Source organism: Orbilia oligospora (assembly GCF_000225545.1).
Source record: "Orbilia oligospora ATCC 24927 unplaced genomic scaffold scaffold00054, whole genome shotgun sequence".
Taxonomy (NCBI): Eukaryota; Fungi; Ascomycota; class Orbiliomycetes; order Orbiliales; family Orbiliaceae; genus Orbilia; species Orbilia oligospora.
The window spans coordinates 862,220-877,559 of record NW_011645611.1 but is presented as its reverse complement, the minus strand read 5'-3'; the positions used below and the strand labels follow the sequence as shown (position 1 = coordinate 877,559).

At 44.0% G+C, this 15,340-nt stretch overlaps 5 protein-coding genes across 5 annotated transcripts; 4 read left to right on the top strand and 1 right to left on the bottom strand.

Annotated features, from left to right (window-relative positions):
• Nucleotides 1-1,828: 1,828 nt before the first annotated feature.
• AOL_s00054g284 (uncharacterized protein) lies at nt 1,829-3,580 on the top strand (the record flags this gene model as incomplete). The annotated part of the gene is made up of 1 exon (XM_011121600.1): nt 1,829-3,580. One exon carries the CDS (start codon nt 1,829-1,831, stop codon nt 3,578-3,580), a length of 1,752 nt encoding a protein of 583 aa, XP_011119902.1.
• Nucleotides 3,581-4,973: 1,393 nt separating this feature from the next.
• AOL_s00054g283 (uncharacterized protein) lies at nt 4,974-5,879 on the top strand (the record flags this gene model as incomplete). Its single annotated transcript, XM_011121599.1, has 1 exon — nt 4,974-5,879. The coding sequence occupies one exon, from the start codon at nt 4,974-4,976 to the stop codon at nt 5,877-5,879; it is 906 nt and encodes a 301-aa protein (XP_011119901.1).
• A 644-nt stretch (nt 5,880-6,523) lies between these two features.
• Nucleotides 6,524-8,087, top strand: AOL_s00054g282 (uncharacterized protein; the record flags this gene model as incomplete). The annotated part of the gene is made up of 2 exons (XM_011121598.1): nt 6,524-7,142; nt 7,711-8,087. The coding sequence occupies 2 exons, from the start codon at nt 6,524-6,526 to the stop codon at nt 8,085-8,087; spliced, it is 996 nt and encodes a 331-aa protein (XP_011119900.1).
• A 3,092-nt stretch (nt 8,088-11,179) lies between these two features.
• AOL_s00054g281 (uncharacterized protein) lies at nt 11,180-12,329 on the top strand (the record flags this gene model as incomplete). The annotated part of the gene is made up of 2 exons (XM_011121597.1): nt 11,180-11,219; nt 11,284-12,329. 2 exons carry the CDS (start codon nt 11,180-11,182, stop codon nt 12,327-12,329), a joined length of 1,086 nt encoding a protein of 361 aa, XP_011119899.1.
• A 202-nt stretch (nt 12,330-12,531) lies between these two features.
• AOL_s00054g280 (uncharacterized protein) lies at nt 12,532-14,897 on the bottom strand (the record flags this gene model as incomplete). The annotated part of the gene is made up of 3 exons (XM_011121596.1): nt 12,532-13,647; nt 13,751-14,515; nt 14,781-14,897. 3 exons carry the CDS (start codon nt 14,895-14,897, stop codon nt 12,532-12,534), a joined length of 1,998 nt encoding a protein of 665 aa, XP_011119898.1.
• Nucleotides 14,898-15,340: the final 443 nt, after the last annotated feature.

Here is a 15,340-nt window from a genome sequence, read left to right as displayed (position 1 = left end):
GTTCCGCTCTGCATTGATAATGGGTGATTTTTTCACTCTGCAAAGACTCATAGCCGTATATAGCGCTTCATTTAATGTTCTCGTTCGCGAGTCCTGTAGATGTCTGTTTTATGTGCTATTTCTGTCAACTTCGGGAACTCAAGGTTTTCCAAGTTGGCTTTGGTCACGATTTTCCTATTTTACTTACATATTAGTATATACTTAATGATAATAATTCGGGCTTATTGAATATATATATATTGACACAGTTCCAGTGCTAGCTAGACGTTAAGCGAAAACTTTTCAACCACCGTAGCGGTCATTAGTCCTCTAAAGGTTAATCGGAATTCTATTAAGTATATAAAAATCATGTAGAATATGGATTTTCCCGCTAGTGTTTATACTTGTTCTGCCTTTCACTTATACGATGAACGCAGAGGCGGTAAAATAGGCGTACTAGCTGCGCAGCCGAAATGTCTCATATCGAGTCCATATTTAGATGTCTAGGCATAAATGTATCTTCCCTTGCAAGACCTTTAGGATAGTCCTAAGGACGACCTTGAGTGTCATCTAATCCTGCTTCTTTACTGATTCCCTCCCAGATTATCTCCCTGACGAACCAATGGTTCCGAATGCGTAAAACCTGTATCATTACCCATATATACAATTCTAACACGCATGCGAAACGGATATTTTTCGGTCGATTCATAACCAGTCGTGAGACAATCACCTTGAACTTTTTTTTCTTTTGCGAGATAATCGATAAACCGAGCTTAAAATTTATAAAATGAAACCTATTCATCTTGTAAATAGAGCACAGCGCATAAGGACAACAAAATAACATATTTGCTAGGAAATACACAGAAATCTTTTCCACGAAGGAATCAAGAAGTGTGGTAGCAATTTTGTGAGTTGATCGGCTGTGCACTGGTGCTTCGAGGTTGCAGGCTTCGGCCGTGCGGATATCGGGTATGTGTCGAAGTTTCGAAGCCGAAATTGGTGAGCTCCCTGAGTATAACTTGGATTCACCTAGACTCTCATAGTAAATACTAAAATAACTTCTCGAAGGCGAACGTATCTAGCCTCGACGTCAGTTGGGGTCCACAACTGCGGCAGTCGTGGTAACTTCGAACTTCGCTTGCCTCGATTAGAGTCGTGATGAACGATGACCGTGTGCTATCGTCCATCTATGGTAGCGGCTATGGTCCAGTCAGATGACCGACCATTCATCACGGGTCTACGAATGATGGCCCGTCATTGTAACTTCTATGAGTTCTCCGGGAAGTAACTGAAGCTGGCCACCGGGGCCAGCGTTACCATCACGTTACACGGAGGAGAAGATCGAGGCTATGAAGGTCGGTCAACACGCAAAATACCACACATTCTCAGAAGCTACTGGCTAATTCGAGAATATAAAGCTTGGATTAGTCTTGGAAAGGCGAATTACTTCACAAAATTTTGTAGACAAGGCTTGGAATTTGGGGATGTCATACGACTGTTGCTGAGACGGTAGAGTGGAGGAGCTGGATGGTGGTTTAGTTATTAAAGATGTCGAGGTGCAGCAACTAGCAAATTTATCAAAGTGGAAACACAGTCCCTTCCAGCACCCTCCACCATTGACCACGTCAACTTCTTCAACCCTCGGCATCGTTTCTTTTCCAAGATCTCTTCTTCGTCATCGCCATCCTGCCACAGTGCCTCCCGTCTCCCTATAAAGACTTGGACTAGGATATTCTCTCCTTGGAAGCCTCGAAAACCTCATCACTCGATCTCGGTCCTAGAGCTTCATCTGGCTCTTGAAGCGAAAGAAAAGTAGCTTTACCGCCACCAATCGCACCTCACCGCTAATATGTCTGACCAAGGGGCAATCTCCATTTTCCCGGCTATTGGCTCGGATGATTTGATCTCCTTATCTTCGCCACCTCAACATAGTCCCGATGAAGCCCGGTCTCCGTCACCCTTTGTGATGCCTTCGCCAATTGGAGAGGGTGAATCTCCAATATCGACTACTCTAGCTAGTGGCCATAACTTTGAGATTGGAGGGTTTCTCGGCCAGTATGAGGATGTTCACGAGGGCATACATCGGCCTGGTCACATTCACGGGTCACCACCCAGCCGTGCTTCCTCGGGATTAGCCAGTCAGATATTCCCGGAACGTGTCTTCCAGCATTTTCAGGAGTTTGACCGGGGGCCCACCGAGGTTCCTGAAGCAGAAGTTTCGGGTAACACCGAGTTCTCGGATTTAGGTCCGACTGGTCAAGATCTTGCCAGCAGGCTTGAACAGTTATACCTGCAAGCCATTAATTCAGCACCCACTGATGATAGCGACCGTTTCGAAATTTTGACCACTAGTACTTCTTCTGATAATCTCCGTGATCGTATTGGGTCATTCTCAGAAGCCATCAGGGGTCCGACACCACCCCTTCCGCCTCCAGATATTTTTTCCTCTAATGTAGAGCACGACCCTCAAATGGATTGGGAGGTTTTGAAAGCTAAGATGAGTTATGCTTACAAGGAAAAACTCGATAATGGCATTCTTGACTCTCTTACCATTCAAAACACTGATGATTTTGTCTTTTTCGATGTCAAGTACACCCACATCGGCGACTATCTCGAAATTGGCTTCGCCCGGACGCCTGTTCAGGTTTGCTTGATGAAGTATAGTGGCGAAATCATCTATCAGGCAAATCTTGCAATGTTTGATCCTCGTAACGGGAAAGAAGTATTATCGATGATACAATGGCTTGACCTTGTTCTAGACTACCAGTGCACTGGTGCAATGTCACGTCGCTGGTATGATGTTACACGAATGGACATAGCCATTGCCAATATGCGAGGATACTTCTGGTCCACTGAGGTCCCACGTCGCACGATTCATCAAATGAAAAATGACCTCAAAGCTTTCAACTTTCGTCACAAGATTCTATTCACACACGACGGTAACCTTCGACCCTACGATATTCTACGAAAGCTTCTCCCTGAAGCCACCCTTCCGCCTCGTTTGGTCACTATGAGTAGCTATAAACTCATCAAAATAATCCTCCCCGAGATGCCCCTCGACCTTTACGAATTCTTCTACCACCTTGTCGATCTCGATACTTTTGACGACCCAACCGCCCCGGTTCTACACAAACATGTCGCCACCGACGATACTACATACATCCGTCAAATATTTTCGTTCTTCGTTCGTGCTTGGGAGTCGTTTCAATCCGAGGAGGATGGCCGACCACGCGAAGATGCCCCTGAACGCTTAGTCGATGTTTGGGAAGGGATTCCACCCGATAGTCCACTCTTTGAGCCCGTTAGTGAGAGTGATAACGACGAAGATATGGGTATGACACTCTCCGAGGTTGAGGCCTTCGAATTAGAGGCCGAGCAAGAAGAAGATTTGATATCAATGGAAGAATTGGAGACAAGAAGTCTACCCCCACCGGGTTTAACTCTGTCTAGAACCCATGAAAGCGAAAACTTCAACACTTTTGCCGCTCTCATAGGATCTAAATCCAACGTAGCCGTGGCCGAGATCTATCGTTCGGCTGGAGAGGAACACATGCAGGACCCCACCGCTTCGTTACGTTCTGACCTTTGGGATTACGACTAATCATTCGTCTATCGCCTCATTATCGCGGCGGTGTTTATTTGGAAACTAGGCAACTCAGAATCTGGAGCCTGGATCTAGCTATCTATTACTTGAGCACGTAGAATCGGCGATGACCTCCTATCTTGTCACGGTCACAAGATATATTGATCGAAAAACGCCAGACACGACTCAATGAGACTTATTAATACGTCAATAGTTGACACACATAACCTTAGTCTAAACTACCTAATTATTCAACTCTTTCACACTCACAATTAGTTCCAACACCAACGTCTGCTCATACGTTTCGTCGAGGATATTCTGGGCAGCATATTCAAATGAAATAACATATTTTTTCCTCCGTGAGGGTGAAATCCGCAATAATGGAAAGAACTAAGCCTCATGGCGTCTGGTTTAAGAAACTAGGTTTAATGCTAAGCTCCCTCGAACCCATAACTTACCCATCCTTACCGTACTTGTATTTGCATGCAAACATATAGCTAGCGCCGGCCGCGCGATTTAACCGTCTCATCTCGTGTGACGGCTGGTGTGATTCCATAGTCTATAAGACGGATCGTAATAATACGCGTATACGGTGTATGCGGTAGCGGTTTCTAACGGGGAGGATCAGGAAAACACTGCGGTGTATACTTCTCGAAGCAAGATTCAAACACCCCACATCAGATAAACTACCCTCCTCTTTTGGGCTAGTTCCCCGCTAATTACTATCGTTTTTACCTTTCTTTCGAAAAGGCTAGGTCAGAGACAAGTTGAAAGGTTAATAATGCACAATGAATTAACCTTCAAATTACTTTGGGGGGCCTTTCACCATTTTAACGACCCCGAGCTCCATGCATATCCCCATTTCAAATTCGGCTAGACCTTCGTATTTAAAGTACGGAAGGCCTTGAGTTGATTAATCTATTTAGATATAGTTATAAACAAGCAGCCAAACCCACGCAGTATCACTTCTACGTATGTAACAAAACTAACTCTTAAGGTCTCGAACCGCTATATCGATATCCCATATGATCATACCCATGCAAAACCCTAAAGGATATCTATCCTCCGTCACACCGACACGTGCAAGCACGCATTTTCTCGCGGTTCGTCGAAGGGCCACTCATAAAACCAAATCGTAGATCGCCATATTCAATTTCTATTATTTGGTCAAATGGGGAGGCCAGGCCGCTATCTGGGGCTCCCAAGCCTTCTAACCGGCTTGTTTTTCGTATTTGTTTCTCTCCCTTCGTAAGTCAAAAGTTAAAATTCCCAAAACCGGTCAACTCGTGATCAAGGATTGTATCCTCGGGTTTCTGAAATTTTACAGCCGAACCAACCTAATATCTTAATTCTGACCATCAGGGTGACGGCGTTGAGGAAAGCAATACCGTATGATTCAATATGGTTGCCTATGGTCATCGCCAACCGAACACCACTCAGATATCTCGTAGGGAATTCGACAATTATCCATCAGCTACAAGATAACTACTGTCGAATTAGCGATAGTAACGAAAGCCCGGATTTGGAAACACCAACCCTAACTACCCTAACCAGTGTGATCGGCGATATAGTTGCAAAACTAGACGCAGTTATACCGGCGGTTCAGATCGCATTGGACTTCATAAGCCGAGGTGAGGATTTGTCGGAGCTTGGGATTGCACCGATTGCGTCATCGGGTCCGCAAGACCTTGCCTTGGTTTCGAATTTGAGAGATCAACTTCAAGAATATCTCTCAGTTGTCTCTGGTTTCCAAAATACTATGCTTATTTCAAAAACATGGTTCGACGATATGCCGGTCATAGACAAACCCTTTACAACGCTCTCACAGAATATATCGCCATTTCTTTGTATTATATGGAAGTGCATCTCCTATGACGTTCGTGGACAACCTATTCCGTTTCCGGGATCCAACCCGGCAGATATACTCGCCGCTTCAAACACCGTTGCAGTAACTGTAGACGTAGATCCGGAGGGCAGAGAAGAATTCACGAAGACTATAGATGGATTTAGAAGGGTCCTAGATATTCAAATCGAAATGGATAAGGCAATCCTCGAGTGGTTTGCTGTTACCGTCGACAATCGGAATTACAATTTCCAAAGTCTACTTCCTGGGTGGTGGATTGATAATCATGGTAGTACTATCGAATCTGTGATCTCCAGGATTGACAATTGGGTTTACTGTTGGAAAATTTGGGCCCCTCTTGATAGCCTAATCAGAGCTGCCAACTCTATAAAATCTTTGAGCATTTTTCTTCCGATCAGTGAGGGATCTACTTTAGTTGCGCGGCCTGGAGAAGGCTGGCCTTGGGAAAATTAACAAGCACGGAGACTTATCGAGATTTTTCCGAGCTTCTGAGTGTAACTTAGGCGGATTCTAGAGTTTCCCTCAATAATGCATCCTACGGTTAGATTCCGTAGATGCGAAGAAATGTATTTAGCGGTTTTATCTCAATTCACGGTACTATACCGATATTTCCACGAAATATTAAAACGTTAATTTTGAACGCGCGCACTTGTCTCATGCTCAGACCTGGAAGAAATGTAGCATGAATACTATAATTCAATATGATAAATCGTAGAAACCCTACTCCGGAGGGGTTGGAGAAGCAAGCCTCCAATTAGTATCTTTGAATTAAAAGAAAATGCAAACAAGCTCTTACGGGGTATAATTCTCTCATTCTAAAAGTTGCATGTGGTTATGTACGCATACGTAGGCATATGAATATAGATATATCCCACTTCACAAACTTCAACAGATAAATGACGACTTGGGAACATATTATTAATAACCATGTAGCCAAGTGGCTAAAAAAAAAGGCGATAGATATGGTGCTTCGGACGCCTCTGAGAGAGGTATGGTGGATGATCATATTGCTGCTTTGCAGCTCATCAAGGTAGCTATCGCTCTTGCGTTCTTATCCGTTAGCCAGGTGGTCGGGAATTTCGTCGTAATAATAATGCATGGTTACTAGTGTTGGCGCCGTAAATCCGATCCAAGAATGGAGTATTGAATACAAACCCTACTGGTTCGATACTATCAAACTACTTAAATCCCCGATCTCGGGCATCCTTCGCATTATGGATGATTATTACATAGACACCGAATATTGTCCCATTTCCGAGAAAGAAGATGTTTTGGGGACCGGGGAGTCGCTGGAGCGTTACGGCATAATATTGCAAAGAATTCTCCCAATGTTCAACGAAACGCTTCCAGACATTTCCCAAAATGGCAGCGAGATTGATCTGAGGGTCTGGAAGGAAGTCGGAGAGACAATCTCCGCATATCTTCAAGTACTGGAAAGGCTATACCCCGAAATGGCAAGTGCGGGCCTATGGCTAGCCCGGATTCCTAGTTACAATTATGCCGGAAACAGTTTTGAGACTCAGGAACAAGCCTTGCTTTGTTTAATAGTCAATTGCACATATTATGATAAATCGGAAAAGCCTTTACAGAAGGATGAAATTGAGGCTAGGTACACCGTTAGATTTGACGAAGGTGCACAGCAGAAATTCGTCGACGCTGTTGAGGAGATTTGGGTCAAGTTTGAACTACATCTCAATATTATTGATAGTTTAGCGGGTTGGTAGGAGGATTTGGGTTTGTCAACTTTCAACGGGTTGAAGTTGTTATTTTCAGAGTTAGATGGCCTCGAGAAAATTGAAAAGACTCTAAAGTTTGTTATATTCGGAATAGATGGTTGGATGAGATGTAGATCTTCTGTGGTCACGTCTCTCTGGGAAGCTTTGAAAAAATTTCCTAGTGTGGAAGATATTGCAGAAGAGATGTCGAGAGACCTTTAGAAATCAAGCTACATAGCCCTTCAAATATTTTAACACCATATGTAGATGGTCAGCTTTCGAACCGTTTCAATACGGAGCTAAGTCATGAGTGTTGTACCTTACATGAAGTATAAGTAGTACGTAGAAACGAGTCACCCTCGCATCAGGGTATACAAGTTCTTTGCGCTATCGGGCTCAGGAAACAAGGTACCCATATATGAGTTTAGCAATAGCCTCTATTTTTATCATTATGCTCCAGAAACAGCAGCCTCTGCTCAGCATGCGAGTTGGCTTTGATATTACACCATAAGACCAGTTCCATTACACGCGCCGCTATGTACGAACCTATTAACTTGAAAACTGAACAGCTCTCAATCCACCATTGCAATTGACATATTCAACCCGACTAAACTACATTCCTACACCTCAAGAAGCAGTTCGCGACATGTGCCACTGGAAGTACTTTCACAATTGCAAGAAAACTCTCAACAAATGGGAGAAATTGACCCCGGGTCCTTTTGGGGACTGCAAGTGCAACGAGGAGGCCGAATTAATCGAAGTCAAAACATGTGTCGCGTCTTGTGTCCTCACCAGGGGGTATAAGCCTTGTGACCCACAGAAAGATGACATCCCACCTGAAGCACATACACGAAACGAGCTTAAGGAAGCAGTTCGGGACTACAAGGATGGAAAAATCCGCGCAACTGATTTGGTCAAGACATTCTTGGGGTGGCTAGGGAGATGAAATATGTTTCTGAGCAACCATGTCGACAGCACCATATTTCTGACAAACCCAAGCTTGATTCATTGCTGTACGCAATAACACGATGCATTTGAGGCAAGAGCAAACAAGCTTCAAGTTCGTGACGATAAGATCGTGAGCTAACCACCACTTAATCTGTTGCAGATATCTCAACTTTACGGTTATCTTGTCTCGTATCTAGACCCGGAAGCGGTTATTCAAGATTTTGAATTTTGAACCTAACGCCCATTCTCGTACGTATTATGTTCCATCGTGAGGTAACGATTTCTAGAGTATAGAAAGCTAATCCTGAATAAAGGACTACGACTACTTTTCCTCTCCCTATCATACATCATCCAGAAAATCTAGCGAATCTCCAGTTTGAATTCTCCTACATTTCCACCAACTATTTCGGAAGTCGTAAGCATAACCCACAAACTCGAATAGATAGCTCAAATCCAAAGAAATAAAAACTCCCTCCTATACCCAAATAGAACAATACCCACAATGTGCTTCCTCGTTTTCATCCACGACTACTGTAAAACAAGTTTTCCTATTTACCATCCTCAAAGAAAGTGCATTTGCCCCAAAGAAATCGAGACCCAGATAGTATATGCAGGGGAGCCTGTACCCTCCTGCGAACCATGTCTCAAAAAGTGGAACGAATGGCGTTCGCTGAGACCAGACGTTGAGACAATCGAGTAAATGATAGTAAAATACAAGGGTGCGAAGCATCCCAGAACGGCTGTAGCTGGAATCACAAAGGTTACTTGATCGATAATATGTAGTTAAAATAATGAATTGAAGGTATATTCAAATACGGCAAACATCGCTAGATCAAGAGAGTCTCAGCTTTATCCAATAAAAATTCGATTTATTCTTATTAAAGTTGTTTCATCATCCAATTATGCTATCTTCTTGAGGACTCGTCAAAATATAACAGTGTCAGTGGAGTAACAAAATATGATTTATTGCGTACTTGATTTCCTTCCGGCTTAAGGCGGGAGTAGACTCATTTGCCGAGAATACAGCTAAATATTTTCTTGCCCTAATGAACATACTGATATATTGGCTTCTGAAGCCAAAGGAATCCATCCACCTACTATTATCTTCATTACTTGATACGTGGATGCATAAATGATCCCCAAACTCGATATACCCAGAATCGATATAAAACAATAATGTCTTGATCGAATTACATTTCGATCCCGCTACAGCCTTAACTCGTCTGAACTCCATCCTCTCCAATCAAAGGATTGCTAGAGCTAGTTTCATCAAAAGTTAGCTTGAATACTGCCCTGATAAATACTATATAAAGGCTCTAGTGAAACCTAACCTTAGCGACGGCCTCTCCAAAGGCCCAACACTTTGAGAACATTCATAATAAAGATGAGGAGGATGAAAATGAGAAGGAAGTTGATAACCGTAATAATCCACTGCATTGCAATTGTTCTTTTGTTGTTAGATCGAACCGATTGGATGTAGTTTGGAGGTGGCGAGCTTATGCGTAACCTAACAGTCCGAGGTGTAGGACAGTTTCACTAAGATCAATACTCTAGTGCGCAAGTATAGCAGACGGATTTATATTTCAATCTCTATCGATATCGATCTCAATGGAAGTGAAGTAATCGGGAATCTTATGCGGCTCGAAATCCGGAACGAAGGTCTTCGTGTTACGGTGGGAAATTATATGATTTTTTGCAGGGAAAATAGTCGGAGATGATGAGATGGAGGAATGGTATCTTGGCTGGTAAAGTCCCAGATTTAAATATTGATACCGACGAGACCGCAGTGCAGTGCTCAAATTCTCCATATGTTAATACAAAGGCTTACACTAGTACTACCACTGAGGATTGATACATGACAATAGTTATGAGACATATATTAGTAGTAGTGGATATCTAGTTTTGATTCTTTGTTTCCCGAGCTAGATACACTGGGGAAATGTGTTTGAGGTCAATTATATAGTGTATGAAATAACCGGAAATAGTGGCGAAGTTGCTCAAAGTTTCGGAAACAAATGGTTCTATAGCAACATACACGTCAAATACGAAGGAAACTGAAAGAAATATGAACATATACATATTAATATGGAAAGGATAATCTCAGGTAGACCTCACGTCGTTAAGCTACGATCATGAAATAGAACAGTAGCCTTCATATGCTACTTAGATTCTTGAATATCATATATATACATGTTGGGTACCCGAGTTTCATAAGATCTTTGTCTTGGTATTGAAGGGAGATATAGTGCAAGATTCAAGTTGTTGGACTTCTAAATTTGAGACGGACCGATGCGTATATTATGAGTAATAGAATGGACAATCTAAATCCACTGTGGTAAATGAAAACACGCTAACAATTCGAGATATAATTAGATATAGACATCGAGTGAATTAGGTAGCATACTCGTAGCTAGCATAATCTATAATTACGGTATAACTTTGATTCCCGAGGCTATAGTATTTCCTCCGTGAGGCCAACTGCTAATAATGCAACACAGGCACAAGTTGTTCCATCCGTGTTGCGAGGTGTGTGAATTTTATGGTTACACAGTTACAGTTGCGCACGCGCACCGGATTCGAGTCTCTGGGCTCGATCTCGCTGACGATCGATCTTTAGATATCGACCAAGCTAAACTATTGCGCTGGTTGCTTCGTGTTCAGAGAAGCCTTGTTATCCACAGCTGCACAGACGATCAGATGGTGTTGTCGACGATTATGCTGCTGGTGAGAACACATGATGCAATTAATTAGTGTAAGCCAAGCTACACTTTAGCCGAAGTTTATCCGGTCGCGGTCGCGGAATGTCGCATCTGATCTGCTAAACCGTTTTGAACCTGGTATTCAAGCTTCGGATGGGGAACGCCCGTGTCGGGGTGCGCCATAATCCTGGATGGCGCGGGGTACCACTAGCTCTATCAATGACTGCCTGGGTGTGTCTAAGAAGTATATATAGAGGTTGATGATAGGATCTCAACTTCGTATATACACAAATCGCTCGTCCCACCGTCTATCGATATATCACCAACTACAGCACCAGACTTCGCGATATTAAAATATTCAAGAGCGAAATTCCATTCACAAACCTACACCATGGCACAAGAGCTTCCTACAGTCCGTTGGGGCATCGTCGGTAACTTCAAACTATAATCCCTCGATCTTCCAAGTTTCATCAAGTTTCATACTAACAATTATAGCAACTGGCATGATCTCCAACTGGTTTGTCAGCGACCTCCTCCTCCCATCCTGGCCGAATAAACGTGCAAACCACATAATCCAATCTATCGGTTCATCCTCAATCGCTAAGGGACAGAAGTTCTACGATGAATACGTTCACCCGAACTTATCCAACAACTCTGGCATCACTCCTAAAATTTATGCTTCATACGCAGAAGTCTACAATGATCCCGATGTGGATGTAGTCTATATTGGAACACCACATAGTTTTCATAAGCAGAATTGCATAGATGCCATTAACGCAGGAAAAAATGTTCTGTGTGAAAAGGCGTTTACGCTGACTCAAGCGGATGCGAAGGAAGTTACTGCTCTGGCGAGGGAGAAGGGTGTGTTTCTGATGGAGGCGATGTGGACAAGATTCTACCCACTTGTTAAAGAGTTAAGACGATTGTTGTACGAAGAGAAGGTCATCGGACAGGTCTGGCGCACATTTGCCGATTTCGGGTTATCATACGATGTGGCCAGCCTGCCTGATAGCAGCAGACTGAAGGATTTAAGCATGGGAGCCGGGTCGCTCCTGGATATTGGAATCTACAGTCTCACTTGGGGCCTTTTGACTCTAGAAGAAAATGTCGGCAAGGGTGAACACCCAAAGGTCCTGGCAGCTCAAACTTTACAGGGTGGTGTCGAGACATTGAGTAGCTGGATCCTAAGTTATCCGTCAACGGGCAAGCATGGGATATTAACCTCGACAACAAATGTCAGAACGGAAAAAACCTTTGCGAGAGTAGAGGGTAGTAAGGGTTTTATTACTGTTCAGGGTCCCACATCGTCGCCTGAGAGCTTTATAGTGAAGTTGCATGATGAAGAAGGCGAAGGAAAGCTGTATGAGTTCGAGAAACCAGGGAGGGGCTTCTACTGGGAAGCTGACGCTGTAGCCGTTGATGTTGCAAATGGCAGAAAAGAGAATGAGACGATACCACTGGCAGAGACAGAGAGGGTTATGGGCATCTTGGATGAGATTCGAAAGCAGGGTGGAGCAAGATTCCCTAGTGATACCTTTTAGATCTTGTTCTTGAGTATGAGACCTACGATCAATTAGAAACTCTTTCCGAATGTGCCATCAAGGCATAATTTCTCACCCCCTCAATCATACATACACCTGAAACCCAAAATTTATGAAGTCAAATTAAAGTACAAATATTTTGTTGTAAAATAAACAAAGAAAGAATGCGAAATTTGGGCAGCGCTAGCTTGGGTTCGCACGACTAAGCAAAACTCATATCCTCCCTTGTGGCTGTGGGTTCCCACAGCGTCTCGATCCTAACTCGTTCTGATTCCTCTTCTTCTCTCAAAACCTTGAGCGGCCATTCCAACCAGTGGACCCAATCCTCCCCTAGCCAATCTATAATACTCCTTAGTATAATTCGCGGGTTCTTTATCAGCCACCAAGATCTTAGTACCTCATCCGCAGGTGGTGACCAACTTTTCTCATCCAATACATCATGCATTGTCGGTATGTTCACTTGTTTCATTTTGACCACGGCAGCGTAATAATACGCTAGAAGTAGATATACCCGTTTATCCTTTTCCTTCAATTTTTCAAGTACAACATGGCAACATAAACCTGGCCACATAGATATCATTCTCACCAACGCTATCATAGCCTCATCTGATAGCTTTTCCGGAGCCTCCAATGCGGTTATTATGCAAACCAAGCGATGTAGACTGCCAATATCTGACACCATGGAGCCATTTGAAGTTTTATAAAACGGACATTCTTCTCGATCCACCCAGGCATACGTAATGTCGTAGATTTCTGGTCCCAAAGCACCGACTATCTCACCATCCTCTTCGGCGGGCGCATCAGTATCCTCGATTTCCCCAGTTGCTGCAGGGAGTAGTAATCTGGATGCTGCCTGGCCAGTCGCTAAAGCTTCGAGCGCTGGTAGCATAACACCACCATCCGATCCCAATTTCAGCGCTTCATGGAGTTTTGTCGTTACTTTTTGTAATGACTCTCCTACAGCTTCCCGAAACTCCGTGAATAGATTTGCTTCCCAGACACCATCAATGATCTCTCGTGTCCCTACAGTCATTGAAAACTTTGCGATGAGCCAATTATGGATGTCGGTTAATTCTGCTGCCCACATATAAGCGCCGAGCAATGCGGATGTGGCGAATAGTCCTTGGGATTCAACGGGAATCTCGCCCGTTTTTGAGATCGTGAGAGAAGGTACAGTGTACGATGCCAGACATTCACGGTAAGAAGATAGACCTTTGACATAGTGCGAAACCTCCAATAGGGAAGGAATGGCGACGCCTTGTAGGTACCTAACATGAGCTGCGGTTATCGCGATAGTTGTATGGTAAAGATATGGATTCTAAAGAGATAGGTTCAACATTAGCTGTATGTTAAGGCTGAGCAAGAAATATTCTGTTCCGATATAAAGATAATATCATTAGTTCTGAAGTGAGGGGACATACTTTAAACTGTAGATCGAAAGTCAGCGCCTTCCACGGATTACGACTTGGGGTGACATAAGGGAAAGTTTGGCATGTAAAGTTTCTATAGGTGTTGATGAGGTTGAAATCTTGCAGACTTATTTTTACGCCAACACCACCCTGTCGCAAGCCTGTCGAAGGCGAGGATTGCCATAGTGAAATTGAGCTCACCGGTGAATATGAAGACGCTACTCGCGGAGAACTGTATCCGAAACCGGGAGGATGGGATGTAAACCCGTTGATTTCAACCTTGTTAAAGTCTGAATAATCACCGGAAGCAACCGGTGCTGTGGTAGACCTTGGGATATACTCGTTCTCCCCCCGCAGCAGAGTTGACTGCTTTGATACAACGATAATTCCTGCAAGTCTCTGCCCTTGTTCTAATGCCGTTTCCACAGCGCTGGAAAGAACGGGTAGCGAACCAACAACGATCTCGGCATCTTCAGTCGTCGCTGGACTATTGCTCTGACTCGCATCCGTTGTTTCGACGGTACCATCGTCAGATCTATCGCGTTTTCTTTTCTTAGCGATTGACTTGTTCACATCAACAAATGTAAACTTTGAGGGAGCATCGGCTTCATTTCGCCTTCGCGTTTTTCTTGGTCTTAATGCAGACTTTGCAGCGGGGTTTTCGGCGGGCGGCGGGGTCGGGGTCGGAGTATCACTGGCCTCCTCTGCCTGCTTCTCGTACTCGCAAGCGGCGCTTCGACGGATACAGTTCGAACATATTGGCCGTCCCTCGTCGCACTGCCAATTTCATTGCCATAAATGTTAGCAGTCGACCCAAATGTCTCTTTTCATAGCCTTTTTTTATCTTATTATCAGGGTTGGGTCCGTTTTGAATTTTGAAATGGTAGTTTCTCCATAATCCAAGTTAATTAATGTTGGAATTAATTGTCCTCTGTTGTATTTTATCGTATTTTTGCGTTGTCGTCGATATGCTAGCGAAGTACGCGAAAGGGGGCAAAATACGAAATGGTAGGATTCGAAAGATTGGATCGGAATTGCGTACCTTAATGCGCCTCTCTTTGCATCCCCTGCAGCCGGCGCGGCTCTTATTATGAAAGCGCCGTGTCCGTGGTACAGCTGATCCGGTGCTATCGGCAGGGCTTGCCGGCACCGGCGACATGGCTCTAGCAGGCTCGTATATCGTATAGCCGACTAGCTTTGGTTTACTCTTAATGGCACCTGCTGGGCAAAACGTATTGGGACTGCCTGAGTGGAACGTGAAACGGGAAACGAGACTGGGTATCAAATCACAATCTGTGTTCCTGCGTCAGACAAGCAAAAGCTTAAGTAACAGAAGATGAAAATGAACTCTTTGCGATATACGAAGGAGGTATAGAAGAACGAAAGAACCAATGATGCAATGCAAGAAGATTTTCTTGGGGGCGACTTTTCTGCTGACAATGCAGTAGGTTCGGTCAGGATTCAGCGGACTAAGCTGGAATAAATGTTGCCGCAAAGACTTCCGCATTAGGGACGTATCGAAGACCAAAACAGCCAAGCTAATGCCTACGCAACTGCTTACGTTCGGGAGATGTTATTCGAAGAACGGAATATGCCGGGCCG